The sequence below is a fragment of the Nematolebias whitei genome, chromosome 17, assembly GCF_014905685.2.
Source record: "Nematolebias whitei isolate Nwh7 chromosome 17, NemWhi1, whole genome shotgun sequence".
Lineage (NCBI taxonomy): Eukaryota > Metazoa > Chordata > Actinopteri > Cyprinodontiformes > Rivulidae > Nematolebias > Nematolebias whitei.
The window spans coordinates 33921029-33934921 of NC_056514.1; the positions used below are offsets into that span (position 1 = coordinate 33921029).

The following is a 13893-nucleotide window of genomic DNA, read 5'->3' on the forward strand; positions in this document are numbered from 1 at the left end:
GTGTTTCTTTTTGCTTTTAGCTTGTGTTCTGCCTCTGAACTTTTAAAGTTTTCTGCTTCTTTAAGCTTTAGCTAATGTTACAATTATTTTAGCTTTTAGCTCGTGTTCCGCCTCTTTTAGCTTTAATGATTATTTTAGTTTTAATCTAGTGTTACAATGCTTATAGCATTTAACTAGTTACAATTATTTTAGCTTTTAGGTAGTGTTCTGCCTCTGAACTTTTAAATAATGTTCTGCTTTTAGATTTGGCTAGTGTTGCGATGCTTTTAGCTCATGTTCTGCCTTTTTTAGCTTTTATGTTCATTTTAGTTTTAATCTAGAGTTCTTTTGGCTTTTAAATAGTGTTCTGCTTCTTTTAGCTTTAGCTAGTGTTACAATTCTTCTAGCTTTTAGCTCGTGTTCTGCCTCTTTTAGCTTTTACAACTCAGTTTCAGCTTCTTTAACAAAGTCATTCAGCCCTCAGGGTTCACCCTGCATTTTGCAGAAAATAGTTCAAACTTAATATTAAGTTGACATGTTTGTATTTATTATTTATACGAACGTCACGTCATAAAAAAAAGAAAATCAAAATTTTTCTATTAAATAAACACACAGTATTTACACATATTACACATGCTAAAAGATCAATAAGACTGTAAACAAATTGATGCTAGTTTAGACTCTTTACTAAGATAAGAGAACGTTATTGATCCTGAACTGTTTTTTTTCAAAGGGATGAATCATAAAACAAATTAATGTAAATAAAGTAGTTCTGTGTTGGTGTGATGAAAGGTAATCAAAACAAACTTTATGTGCTAATTTCAGAGTAAAAGAAAGTATTGTCCGTCAGCTAATAAGGACTTGGTGTTGACAAACAGCAGGCTTCCAAACTTCAGCCAATCAGGAAACAGCTTTCAGGGGGTGTGTCTTAAAGAGGAAGTAGGAACTAGAATTAAAAAACTGTGGGACAGTCTTAACAAAACTAATTATTTTTAAACTATAAACAAAAGTGAAATCTTAAGTTGACCAGAATAGTAGCAATAACGTGGGAATTTATTGCAAAACGCTATTTTTAAGCCAAATGTGCTTTATTTGTTTATTTTTTTTACAAAAAATTTAAGTTTTCAATTGATTTTTGGTCTCAAATGCTGACACTAACTTAGAGTGTAAAAACTATATTAAACATTGTTCCTGCACATAAATAATAAGACACATTTTTTTATTAAAAACTATGAATTTATTTTATTTTCATGTCACATTTTGGTGTTAATTGTCTTTCTAATTAGTATCACAGCTCTATAAATGCGTGTCTTTGCAAGCAGAGCGGCTAAACTCTGAGCTTTTTCCACCTGTTAAACCACTCGAGCAGGCTCGTCACACCACTGACCTAGTTCCCCTTGTCAGACCCACTGTTTTCCCTCTTCCTTACTGACGTCTCAAACTAAAACGAGCACCAGGACTCTGTCTCATTTGTTTGCCAAGTGAAAGGGTTGATCCACAACTCGTTATCTATTCAAATCAGGGAGCCGCAAAAACCATTTGGTTTCCTGCGGACGGAAAAACAAGAGAACTGAACAATGAGGTTGCGTAGCAGAGTGGTATATTATTTCTCGGGGTCAGTGGATCTGTTTGGATTGGAAGGGCGTGCGCGTCCCGAGTTAATAAACGACACATTTTCTATCCACCATTTGACAGTCGTTGCCAAGAGCTTGTTTTCCGAACATCCAGGCTAGAAAAGGACTTTCCAATATCCAATCCTCACTGCTCTTTCTGCTGACACTTTAAGTCGAGTACACGGAGTACCACAGCTTTCAGGAGTGCACAGAGGGGTGAGGTTACACACGAGGTAAATTTAGCCCTCAGAACGAGCGCAGCAGGGCAAATCCCAGCCTCTGACCATCCCTCCTCCTCCCCCTCTTATGTAACAGGACCTCGCCGTCATCGAGCGCTTTGCTCACACTCGGACCTTAACTTGTGTGTTTTTGACGCCACAGAGTATTTAGGAGGCGTGTTTGTTTATTTTAGCCACCAAGTTGGCTGTAATACCTGGGCGCACCCTCAGTTGTGAGATAAAAACAAGAGTCAAAAGCGGCGTTATGTCCTCGCTGGACGGCGCGGTCGTGTTTGCCAAAACCAATACATGGACGCATGCACAGCAGAGCCGAAGTGAAGCCTTGGGGACTAATCTATCCGTATCGATTGCACTGAATGTGTAAACAAGCTGAGAAGTGCAGAGACACTCATTAAATCAACTGCTAACTTTTTTTTTTTTTTTTGCATTGACACAAAGGTCAAGTTTTCATGGAACACACCCACAAGCTGTTACGAAAACAAGGATTCAAACGTCTGGCTGAATATGTTTGCAGATATTACTGATTTGGACTTTTATCCACTGATAGAATATTAGGATGTTACTGCAAGTGGTTTTAAAAAAAAAAAAAAACAAGTGATGAAAGTACAATATTTTGGAAAAACACTTTAAAATCGCTCATACCTGTAGCGAATGCACGGTTCTGTCGCTATCTCCTCCAGGTGAAACTGCGCCCAAGGGTCCGGCATGGCTCGGGCCTTTTCGATGGCATGGATCCATGCCGCCTGTCACAAAACCCAACGCAGATCCTTTTCACTGTCAGTCATTTTCATTCCAAAAGATCAAAAAGAACTACCGTATTTTCCGGACTATAAGCAAAATAAGTTCATTTTGACAGATTTTTGAGCGCCGTGTACCACATAAAGTCGGTTCGAGGTCAATAAGCACAACCAGAATTAATTCATAAGGTGCACTAGATTATAAGGTTCACTGTCGATTTTTGAGAAAATTCAAGTGCGCCTTGTGGTCCAAAAAATACGGTAGTCTATTCAGGTATGACAGAACTAAGATGGAGGGTTGTTTCTTTGCAAAGCTGGTTAATTTGCACAAAAAAATGTAATTCCTTACATGTTTTTGCTCTTTCTTTTCCTCAAAGCAAGCAGATAATTATAATGTGCATAAAATGTGAAGCTTTTGCACCGAAAATTCTTTGAATTATTTGCATTTAACCAGCTATGAGTGAGGATTCATGCAAAAAATGATAATAAAATGGGGGTGGGGGGGTAAACAGGGGGTGTGCAGAGGTAATAGTTGTACAGCTGGTTCCAAATGAACATGCGTCATGAGACTAAGTTGCATGTTTTTGAAACAAGAGTGTTAGCATTTGCGTCACGAGTACAGTAATCTAAATCTGACCAAGTTTGGACACGTTCTGCGCCGTGCAGCAGCACGTCTCGCTCGTATTTCAGCACCGACTGTCAAGCGTTTATATTTGGAGTGGCTGATTTACACAAAGAAATGATATTTATTAGATTTATTTTTAAACTGAGAGGGTCACGTTACGCAGGCCGCGTCAAACGTGGAGTCGGAAATGTTACGGCTCGGTGCTGAGACTAGAAACAAATGGAAAGCAAGTCCATTGTTCCTGAAATAATAATAATAATATTAATAATAAAAGTTTTTAAAGGTGAAAATGTTAACAAAAACAGTTTTGTAAAACAAATACATTGTCAATACATTAAGTGCAAAAGTTCATCGGCTGCAATCATTTTGAAAGTTTCTTTAAAACCAGTTTTTCATGAGATATTTTGCTAACAAACATGGTTGACTCCAATAATTAAAGTGAAGCATTTAAACAAAGACGTGCACTGTGCAGTGCTCAGAGCATGTGCAGGGAAAAAAACTCACACTTATAGCAGCTTTTGCATTTCTTAATGTTAACTGGCTGTGGCAGCCATCTTGGATTGGGTCAATTTCAAACTTTTATCAGTTGTAGATGTATGTGCATTGATTATTTGCTGGCAGTTTCATTAAAATAGGTCTGGTGGTTCATGAGATATGTTGTTAACAGACACTACGACGCACCCATAACAACAATATGGCCATTTGTTGCCTTTCAGGGACGATGTATAAGGGTTGCTTTCAGGAGTGATGGGACATTGTTGTGAGTGAAGGACATACCAAAGCAGAGGACAGCAAATTACAGAGTGGGGAATGAAGAATGGAGGCAGAGACGATCATCGGGAAAGAGGGAGAAGGTTAAACGTAATCTGAGCAGGAACATACCCGTGCACTCTCAGACAAAACAGTGTACGTTCGACGCTCTGGCTCGATTTCATGCTATTAAAAAAAAGGGTAAAGAAAACGGAGGATTTCCATCAGTTAGCATCAACAACATCAACTGCTTGAAACAACAACACAAACACAAAAGACCGTTCATCTGGAAAACAACCGGCCCGTGCACGGCGTTTCTGATAAGCAGCAGCGTGCACAGAATCGGGCTGGTATGCTGATCTGCAGAGGCTGAGCGCACTTGTTTACACAGAGAACTCACGAGGCGAAAGCCACCCTCTGGTACTTCCTGTTCTTGTCAAATGAGTTCGTTTAAAAGGCGAGCGGCCAGCTTCGGTAAACAGACACCGAGCGCACGCGCGCACGCAAGTAACACACGTGCATGTGTGCAGGCATGCTCGAAACAAAGCAAATTTGATTCGAATAGAAAACTGCAGAACTGGACGATCACGATGGTTCGCTGTTTTTACTTCCCATTAGGTGATTTAACTCATTTTTCCTGGTTTTTCCACTGCTTACCATGGGCGGAAATACCGGGGGAGTCAGCGGGGCCCAGACCCCTCAACCAATTTTGGAAAAACAGATTGTCCCCCACAATAAATCATACGAGGAAACTATATTTTTAAGCAATATAGTATTTAAAAATTTTTTAAAAAGCATGTAGACAGCTTATATATGCAAAAGTATGCATTAATAAGAATTTTAATTTTTACAAATGTCCCCGCCCACCTGACTAACAGAGGTTTGGTCCATTGTACCACTAACATCTGCTTAAGGCAGCACAGATAAGTGCAGGAAGCTATCCGAGGCCTGGAACAGAGAAGCTAGCATAAATAACTAGCTTCCAAGAAGTAGCGACTAGTAACTCGTTTGATAAGACATTTGCATCAGATATAAAAATCACGATTGTAAAAACACTAATTGTTTTTATTATTAATCGCCTTGTTTATGTTGATGACGCCTGACGCTTTCGGTGTTAGCCCCGCCCAGCCAATAAACTACATCTTCCATTCTGCCTTTTCAGTTTGATCCCGAGCGCACTGACAGACAGAAGAACGCAGAATTCTCGCCACTCGAAAATAAAAATAAAAAAAGTTCGGCTGGATGACGAGGCGAAAAGCGGGCCGTTTGTGCAGAAGCCGCTAACGCTAACTTGAAAGCAGCAAAGAATCGGGATCGAACAAGTGCGTTATTACACAATAATAAGTAATAATACAAAAATTAGACATAAATATTGTATCGTACTGGCTGGACGGGGCTAGCACCGAAGATGCCAGGCGACGTCAACTTACGCAAACATGTACGTCGCCGACATATTGTTAGGATCTTGTTTTTATAGCCGATTTTTGACGCTCGCCATTATTCACCCTGCAGAGCGAACACATTGAACCTTATTCATAAACACTGTACAAATAAGGGACACGAATATAGTTAATATTACTATTATTATGGTTATTATGAGCGTTTGACGCTTGTGCTCACCCTGAACAAAAAGTTGTTCTTGGGAAGAGAGTTTGACAGCTGCCTCGAGTAAACGAGCTCTTTCAGGTAGTTGCAGACTTCCTTGGCGGAGTCGCCCAGGATGGGGGAGATGAAGTTGTCTTCGTCGTCTTCGTCGTCGCTGGCATTGGCGTCGCTGAGGGAGGAAGCTCGCTGCTTCACACTGCTGTGCTGGGAGGAGGAAGAGGAGGGTCTCCTGGCACTGTCTTCCTCCTCCATGCTGAACATCAGGTCGTCATCCATGATGCCCTGCTGTTGTTTTGTACACAGGGAGAGGAGGCGAGAGCATCACAGTTAAGAGCCAGGTGGTGAGGAAAGCAGAACCACATGATGTGGGTTTGATGTGTGGCAGCCATCTTAATACATGATCAAAACAATTCATCATGGCTGCACATATGACATGAGAAAAGGTCATTGTTATAGATGGATTATCATCATCATCATCAGCCAAAGAGTTTACATGGAATCAGTAATTAAATGTGTCTCAATAATACAGACCCAATCATAATGCAGCAGCCATGTTTACAGTAACACAGTTGATATTTTCTAAACAAAATGCTTCCTGGTGGACGGAGCTACCGACCTGATACGATGCTCTTGAATCACTGACAGTTTATCCGCCCTGCTCCGTTTTGTCTCCTTCTCAAAGCTTATTCAGTTCGGTGACAAACAGAAGAGAGAGCACGAGCGGCGCTTTAAAAACTCCTCCCATAGTGGCGGAGTGCGTTCTCCGCTGCACCCTGTAGGTCCGGGGACGTGTTTGGCAGCGAGCGCGAGTACTCAAACCGTTCGCGACGTCAAGTGTCCTCCACCACGATGGCGCTCCTCCGCACGTACCACGATGTTCTTTTCTGTGGCCACGCCCACTGCATCCCTGTGTTCTTTTCTGTGACCACGCCCACTGCATCCCTGCTGCCTTCAATGATGTCGGAAATGTCGCCTCCACGGAAATGTCGAAATTTGAACTTGCAGATCCAAGACAATCCGATCCAAACAAGACGTTATTTATACGAACGTACATATACAATATTAAAATTGCAGGAAGACAAAAAAAAAAAAAAGGTGCATTTTGCAATAACAGCATGTTCCAGCATCAGCGAACGGTTTAAACCTCGTGACAAAACTGGGACGTTCACCAGTAACTTTCCAAGCCCCCCGCCAGCGTGTTCGTTATTTATTAGACAGTTTAGCTAAGTTTGCAGTATTTACATTTGACTTTTATTGCTCAGCAGTAAGCGTTTTAAATGCGCCGACGTTACTTTACCGCTTCAGACTGAGCAACAGTTAGCCTTGAAAGCAAACGTGATTTTATTTTTCATTAGTTCTCGTGAACCATAGCATAATTCCAGAACTTAGTTGATAATTTACAATATAAGGTTCGTGTCTTTATTTTATAAGTGGTGCAATCATTAAAGCTGTTATGGAGCTGTAACTTTAGTGGACATTGTGTAAAGCGAATAATTAGCTTCCTATGTAAATGCATACATTTCTAATTATGTATAATAAATTTATTGTCATTAGCGGGTATAAAATGTACAGTAAATAAAAACATTGGAAAGCTGTGTGGAGTTTTTTCTTTATATTGATCAGTGTTGACACCTAGTGTTGACGGTAGCGTGGCCGAGTGGTCTAAGGCGCTGGATTTAGGCTCCAGTCATTTCGATGGCGTGGGTTCGAATCCCACCGCTGCCAGATTATTTTGATCTTTTATTGAAACATCTGTCACTGTAAGCTAATTTGTTTTACAAAGATACGGATGCTAGCGATAAAAAAAAAAATGAAAAACGCAGTTTTATTCATCAGTTTCTACCTCGAGCCCGTCGTTGGGAGCATCCGGTTTGGTGGCGCCACCTGGTGGCTACATGGGTCAGGAAACTTTTTTTTTTTTTTTGCAACTATGCTCAATAATCCAGGTCCTGATGACCTGACTGAAAAATGTTGTATTTCTTTCTTGGTTCATAGTATATGCGATTGTACATCCAAAATCCTATTTAAAAACCTTTTTACTTTAAATGTTTCAGTGGCAAAGTTGTTGGAGCCATCACCTCACAGCAAGGTTGCAGGTTCACCTCCTGCCTGGGCTTTTGTGTGGAGTTTGCATGTTCTCCCTGTGCACACGTGTCACTCCCACACTGCATGTTAGGTTCATATGTAACTCAGAATTTAAAAAATGGATGTTTCAGTACATTGTGACCAGGAATTTATTATCAAGCTTAAACAAAAGACGCAATCTGAGCTCCTGAAGCGCGTCAATTTTTAAGGTATCACCAAATTTGTATAGTTTTGATGCACCTTTAAAAAGTGATACACAAAGTATTTTTCATTTGAAACTATTCACCAAGGAAGTGTCATAGTATAACCTATTTATTTATTTACCTGTAGGTCACAGAAGATTGTGCAAAAAATAAATGAAAGTAAACAGGAGTTTTATTGTAATTTGTGAATAAGGATCTGAAGCGTCACTGGTTGTATTTGTCCCGTGTGAATTGGCATCTGTCAGTCTTTACAAAGTCACTCCTTGAATGTCACAGTTTTCACTACATTAATTGGATTTCAATGTTTTTACCGGGTCTCAGCTTTTTGTTTGAAGTGCTGAGAGGCCACAAACTGCATTTTCTGGATGGCCAGCTGGGTGTCTTCAGGCGATATCCCAAGATGCCACACGGCCCGAACGGAGTTGTCAAAATGAGGGTACATGAGAACCTGTGTGCCCTGCCCCAGAGACGCTTCTTCCCCGTCCCCAACCTGAGCCATGCAGGCACAAAACTCCTGGGGGCTCAAAGTGGAATCCTCAATTCGGAAACGCAGGATGTTGGTTTCCACAGCAGCCATGTCCAGAGCGAACAGAGCAGGGTGGAGGTCGAGTAGAGCTAACAGAGGAGAAACAAAGTGTTGAGTTGGATGGCGACCACAGAGTTAACACCTTAAAGGAGGGTGAGCGACTCACCTTGAGCGAAAGTTTTGGCGTTGCGGTGATCTTCCTCTAGTCTTCCTGCCATTTCTTGCAAAGCCAACTTTCCAGCTGCTGCAATAATCCCCAACTGACGCATCCCCCCACCTAGGGCTTTACGGCACCGCACCGCTCTGGATATAAAGTCCTGGGGTCCAGCAAGCATGGTACCTACCGGGGCACCCAAACCCTATATCACATCGACAAACATTAGATTGGATCTTTGTCGTCTTGGTTCGTGTTGGTGTTCATGACTTTCAGACCCACCTTGGAGAGGCAGACGCTGACTGTGTGTGCGTGCTGCAGGATGGAGGATGCGGGCACCCCCAGGGCCACAGCGGCGTTCATCACCCGAGCTCCATCCATGTGAACTGACAGACCATGCTGATCAGCTAAAGAGCGGACCTTAGAGATGGACACAAATCATCCAGGTGTGATGAAGAGAGGCATTTATCACAACTGCAAAACACTGTATTTTTCGCCCTATAAGTCGCGGCTTTTTGCATAATTTACATGCCCTGCGACTTATTTATGGATTTTTTTCCCATATTTATAAACCAATTTCTGGCTGAGATATGATTCATCATATCAATCATTCTGACTGAAAATATTGAACACTACCATTTTCGGCCACTAGATGGCACTCGAGCAGTATGGCATGCCGTTGTATTATGTAATAGGTAAAAGTGGCTATTAATGACACAATTGGCTTGCCGTGGCCTGACACCTTCATCTGCCTGGAGCAACTGAATCAGTTGATTTGACCGTCAAAGTGCATTTATTAAGAAAAAGTTAGACTAAGACACACCTTTACTATAATTTTGATCAAACAAATAATTGTTTTTAAGTGTTATCTTGTTAAATTCTTGTTAAAGTCCTCCCGTGCACACTCCCACGGCCACCATTTGGCAGCCAATCGATTTTTGGCACAACACTGGCCCACATTTCCAGGTTGTCAGCGGTGACGCATGATAGATGCGACGTATAAGGCAAAGTAACTTATTTATGGATTTTTCCACTTTATTAGACATATTTGGACTGATGCGACTTATAGGGCGGTGCAACGTGTACGGCAGAAAATGCGGTAACTTTAAAACACGCACGTCCTGCAGGAAGTGCAGAGGCAGCACGCGTCCTCCCTGGATGTTGTGCGTGTTCTCCACACAGACGAGGCGTGAACGGGGATAGTGAGGGTCTGGGTATCCGTGGCGAACCTTCGACTCCAGCTGCTTCAAATCAAACGTCCCGTCGGGGCGTGTGGTCACCGTGGTGGCGTGGACACCGGCCAGCTGCGTCAACACATAAAACGCACACCGAGTCCCTTGGAAGTGCAAAGCGCTCCTGGAGACAATGCTCGTGCACACTCACCTGTGCACTACCTCCTTGTTCGTAGATGTGCATATGGGACAGATCGCCCACGATCATCTCGTCGCCCCGCTCCCTGCAGTGCACCATCACTGATCAAAGAATTACAGACTCCATTACAGCCGTCCTCACGTGATCCATCCAGTTTAAATTACAGTTTAATTCACCTGCGATGAGATTACTCATGGTTCCAGAGGGGACGAACAGGGCGGCCTCCATCCCGAACATTTCAGCTGCAGTCTTCTGTAAGTCTGCAGAAATAAAACGTTTAAAAAAAAGAAGCTGTAATCAATCAATCATTTCTGTTTAACGAGGATCAAAATACAAAGCTGTGTCTGTGTTTTTAAACCTAAAGCTCTTTATTGCTCATTCAGTCAAGTTTGCAAATATTTCTGAAGAATATTACCAGGCTTTTATACTCTACTTGAACAAGCTGTAGCATATTTAGCATGCTCGGTAAAAGCAAAAGGCCCTGTTGGAATATCTGGTTTGCATATGTAATTACACAAAAATATATCTTATTTGAATCCAAAGGTTTTACTTGTATGTGTCCAATATGTTGGATTTCCACTTTATTTTCAGTTTACTAATGTGTCATCAATAAAACGCAGATTTTCACCAAATTATTTAAAAAATATATCTTTTCCTTTAACGTTCGAGGCCTGTTGGAGATCATCCCAGGGCCAATTCTGGCCCGCGGGCCGTACATTGACTGTGGTCTACAAGGTTCTCAATCAGAACCAATGACAAATTTAACAGATAAAACATTAAAATCAACTAAATTAACTAAAAGCGATCATTCTGATGACTGTCTTTATCTTTTTTAATACAAAAATATTGCAGAATTTTTAAATTGTAGATCATGTTCATTTAGAAAATGGATAATAAAGACTGGAAACACTGATGTTTTAACAATAAACTCTTAAGTTCTCACCGTTCACTGTCGGGTCCTCCCCCATCACGTCGTCCCCGACCTCGGCCTCCGCCATGGCCTGTCGCATCGCCGGCCCGGGCTTCGTCACCGTGTCGCTGCGGAGGTCCACCACCCGGAGGTGCGCCGCCCCGCCGGCAGCGGGATACCTGGCTTTCCCGGTGTTGTAGTATCCCCGAGCGGAGGAGCCCCGTCCCAGCGGAACCGCCTCATGTCGCACACAAAGCGGCCTCCTGGAGGCGATGCCACCGGGGTTCAGTAAAAGACGGAAAAGCCCGCGAGGAAATGTTTTTAGCGACATGTTGCTCCTGTTTTAATCATCTTCCTCGCAGGTGTTTTTAGTGTACAGTATGTGTTGAACTTTGGATCGGTGTTATCGACAATCATTGACAGGCTGTAAGGAAAAGTAATGGATTACCCATCTGTGCGCATCATCGTGGACTGAGCAATAATGACCACAAGAGGGAGCCAAAGTCCCAACTTTGATTTTACTGACAAAATCTAAAATCCTGCTTTTTTTTTTTTTAGACGATTGTAATAATCACATTTTAAGCAATTTTAAATTTATAATTCACAATTTGGAAGTTTTTTTAAAAATAAATTAAATAAAACTAAATTTCATGTAATTATTTTACATGGAATTTTTAATCGTTAATCTTTAAACATGCTATTTCAGCGTTTCCTGTTTTTGTGAGCTTTTCATAACTAATACTAAAAAATATAAAGCTGTTTAGGTTTGTTTTTTTGTTTAACTGTTAGAAGCAATTTAATGTGTTTGAACAAAGAAAAAAACTAAAAACAGAACTTAAGTCACATCATCTATTCAAAACTTAAAATATCAACACAAGCTTACTTAATGACTTTTGTTCTAATAATGATTAAGGTTCAAATTTTTACATTTGTATTTCCTGCTTCTGAACGGGGAAGGCGAACAATAATGTTTTTGCCCGTTTATAAACGGAAACACAGGCTACAAGATCATCTAAGGAAATTTAAAATAATCGACCACTGTTAGCTCATTAGCATGGCCAGAAATAAACTCAATTTTTCCGAACATCTGTCTGCAGCAGGTAAGACATTTTCCACAAAACCCCATTGCATGTGCTCAGAACTATCCCTTTAAAGCCCCACACACTGACATGCACAGCACAATAACGCTGTGAGCTCAGGCCCAAACCAAACAGGTTATATCTGGCATCGCTGCCTATTTTTATGGGAAATGAAACCCCTGTCCCCATAAGTCCCTGGAATTAAGTCAATATTTGGAGGTGAAGGATTGTGGGAATTTTGCCACCATGGAGTGAGATGGGCTATTCAGGGAACGTTTTCATTACAAAACGACTCCCTCCCCCCCCGGCTCGCTCCCTCTGACACCATTTTCTGTGCAATGCTACAACTGCATTCACATTACAGGCACGACCCCCCCTCCTCCCTCCGTCCTACATGCTCCCCACCCGCCTCATCCTCTCGCTGTCCAAGCTGGTTTCCATCACTCGATAAAAGTCCCTCTGTGTGTTATCAGGGCTGCCCCCGTGCTGTAGTTAAAGTTGCTATCGGCTGAAGGAGAGCCAGGTTTTATGATCCATAACAAGTCGTCATTAAAAGTCATTAATAAACATCAGCACCGTAAATTGGCCACAGTTGGTCTCAGGAGGCCCACAAGAGCTGTGAAGAGGGAGAGATAAAGATGCATCAAGGCAGGGAAGCCATGGATGTGTGATAAGACAGAAGTCCTGAGCAGGTTTTATAGGGGCTCCCCGTGGGCCCCCAGGCTCTGCATAGCCTCACATTTTCTGTGTGTGTGTGTTTGTGCTTGTGTTTTGTTTCTTCCAGATGCCTTCCAGCATTCCTCGCCTGAGCGCGGAGGGAAGCGAGTGGCGTTTTGGAGAAAATATTGAATTAGAGGGGTGGAAAAAAGAGGCAGAGAGGGAGAAATGAAGGAGAGGGAGAAATATTGACTCCTTCTGGGAAGGAGCGAGACGGCAACGCCTTTCCAATAACCATAAACCCACTGGGCTGAAAATAGACAAGCCGAATGAATAAACGAATGTGTTCATCCCGCATAAGCTCTTCTCTTTCACGAATGGAGGTGACCCTCTCCCTCATCCTCTGCCCCCCCACACCACGTTCATTTTCTACTTTTCCCCCCCTCCTCTTTCACCGAGGCAATCGTTGCTTCACCGTGATAAGAGATTTTAAACAAACAGGTGTTTATGGGAAGCCTCGTTAGCGTAAAGGTGTCGAAACAAGACTAAGATCCGTTCTACATTTCATTTCTCTCTTTTGCATGTCACAGGCCTTGTGGACACGATTTACACTTTTTTTTTAATGACATTCGAAGACGTCATTTTATTCTCACCTTCTCATTTAAACTGAATTTTGACCTAAATTATGGAGAATATAGGTTTTTTTTTTTTCAAGTAAATGAGTTTTTGAATGAGAATGGAATTTTTGGGATCGTTCAATCTGGTTTTAAACATTTACACAGCACCCAAACAGTTTTAGTAATGGTTTGTAACACCATTCTTTTAGCAAATGATTCTGGTCAGTGACCCTTGCACTCCTGGACCTTACTGCTGCTTTTGATGCTGTTGACAGTATCCTTACATTGCAGTTAAAGCGCATTACAGTGCAACATTAGAGTAGTTCCCTTCTTATCTGAGTGACAGGAGTTTTTGTGTTAATGTTGGTTTGATTCAGTGCCTCTTTCCTGCGGAAATTGAGCAATTGGTCCGCTGACCGCTGGTTTATTGATTGTGTTAGTTGAAAAATACGTGAGAAGAAGACATTGAAAAATAGTTGCATATTAAATCGCAATATTGAGGTTAAAAAAAATTGCAATTAGAATATTTTCCAAAATCGTTCAACCTTAATTGATAATACAAACAGTATGAGCTCATATTATATATTTCTTTTCCATTTACAAATAACTGTTTTTATCTTTTGTCACAGTTACAGTAAAATATGCAACTAGGAATCATTCTAAAATTCTATTTGATTTCTGGAGGACCATAAATTAATGTTTTGCATCCCACAGCGGGGTCCTAGCCCCAGTTTTGGCCGCTG

The 13893-nt window shown here is 41.6% G+C and overlaps 2 protein-coding genes and 1 non-coding gene across 5 annotated transcripts in view; 1 reads left to right on the forward strand and 2 right to left on the reverse strand.

The window, feature by feature from the left end:
- The window catches only part of eef2k (eukaryotic elongation factor 2 kinase), an 8904-nt gene extending 2464 nt beyond the window's left edge, over nucleotides 1–6440 (reverse strand). Inside the window, exons 1-4 of one of the 3 annotated variants that reach the window (XM_037691517.1) lie at nucleotides 6165–6440; nucleotides 5564–5830; nucleotides 4076–4129; nucleotides 2474–2574 (exon numbers count right to left, since the gene is read on the reverse strand). In XM_037691517.1, the coding sequence (XP_037547445.1) occupies nucleotides 2474–2574; nucleotides 4076–4129; nucleotides 5564–5824 (416 nt within the window). In that variant the 5' untranslated portion in view covers nucleotides 5825–5830; nucleotides 6165–6440. Of the gene's footprint in view, nucleotides 1–2473; nucleotides 2575–4075; nucleotides 4130–5563; nucleotides 5834–6164 lie in introns of all 3 variants that reach the window. The other 2 variants (XM_037691516.1, XM_037691518.1) reach the window with 2 other exon arrangements.
- A 751-nt stretch (nucleotides 6441–7191) lies between these two features.
- trnal-uag lies at nucleotides 7192–7273 on the forward strand. The gene has a single exon. It is a non-coding gene; the product is annotated as a tRNA-Leu (tRNA).
- Nucleotides 7274–7990: 717 nt separating this feature from the next.
- Nucleotides 7991–11128, reverse strand: tha1 (threonine aldolase 1). Its single transcript, XM_037690928.1, has 7 exons — nucleotides 10831–11128; nucleotides 10064–10147; nucleotides 9900–9988; nucleotides 9635–9820; nucleotides 8799–8936; nucleotides 8529–8721; nucleotides 7991–8451 (listed from the first exon to the last, which is right to left on the reverse strand). Exons 1-7 carry the CDS (start codon nucleotides 11126–11128, stop codon nucleotides 8144–8146), a joined length of 1296 nt encoding a protein of 431 aa, XP_037546856.1. The 3' UTR covers nucleotides 7991–8143.
- Nucleotides 11129–13893: the final 2765 nt, after the last annotated feature.

What these genes read in the sequence shown, in the direction of transcription:
- tha1 (XM_037690928.1), bottom strand. Translation starts at nt 11,128, where the DNA reads ATGTCGCTAAAAACATTTCCTCGCGGGCTTTTCCGTCTTTTACTGAAC. An exon ending in GGAGGACCCGACAGTGAACG is followed by an intron (nt 10,148 to 10,830) that starts GTGAGAACTTAA and finishes TTATTTCTGCAG; the next exon opens with ACTTACAGAAGACTGCAGCT. An exon ending in CTCTGCACTTCCTGCAGGAC is followed by an intron (nt 8,937 to 9,634) that starts GTGCGTGTTTTA and finishes TCCATCTCTAAG; the next exon opens with GTCCGCTCTTTAGCTGATCA.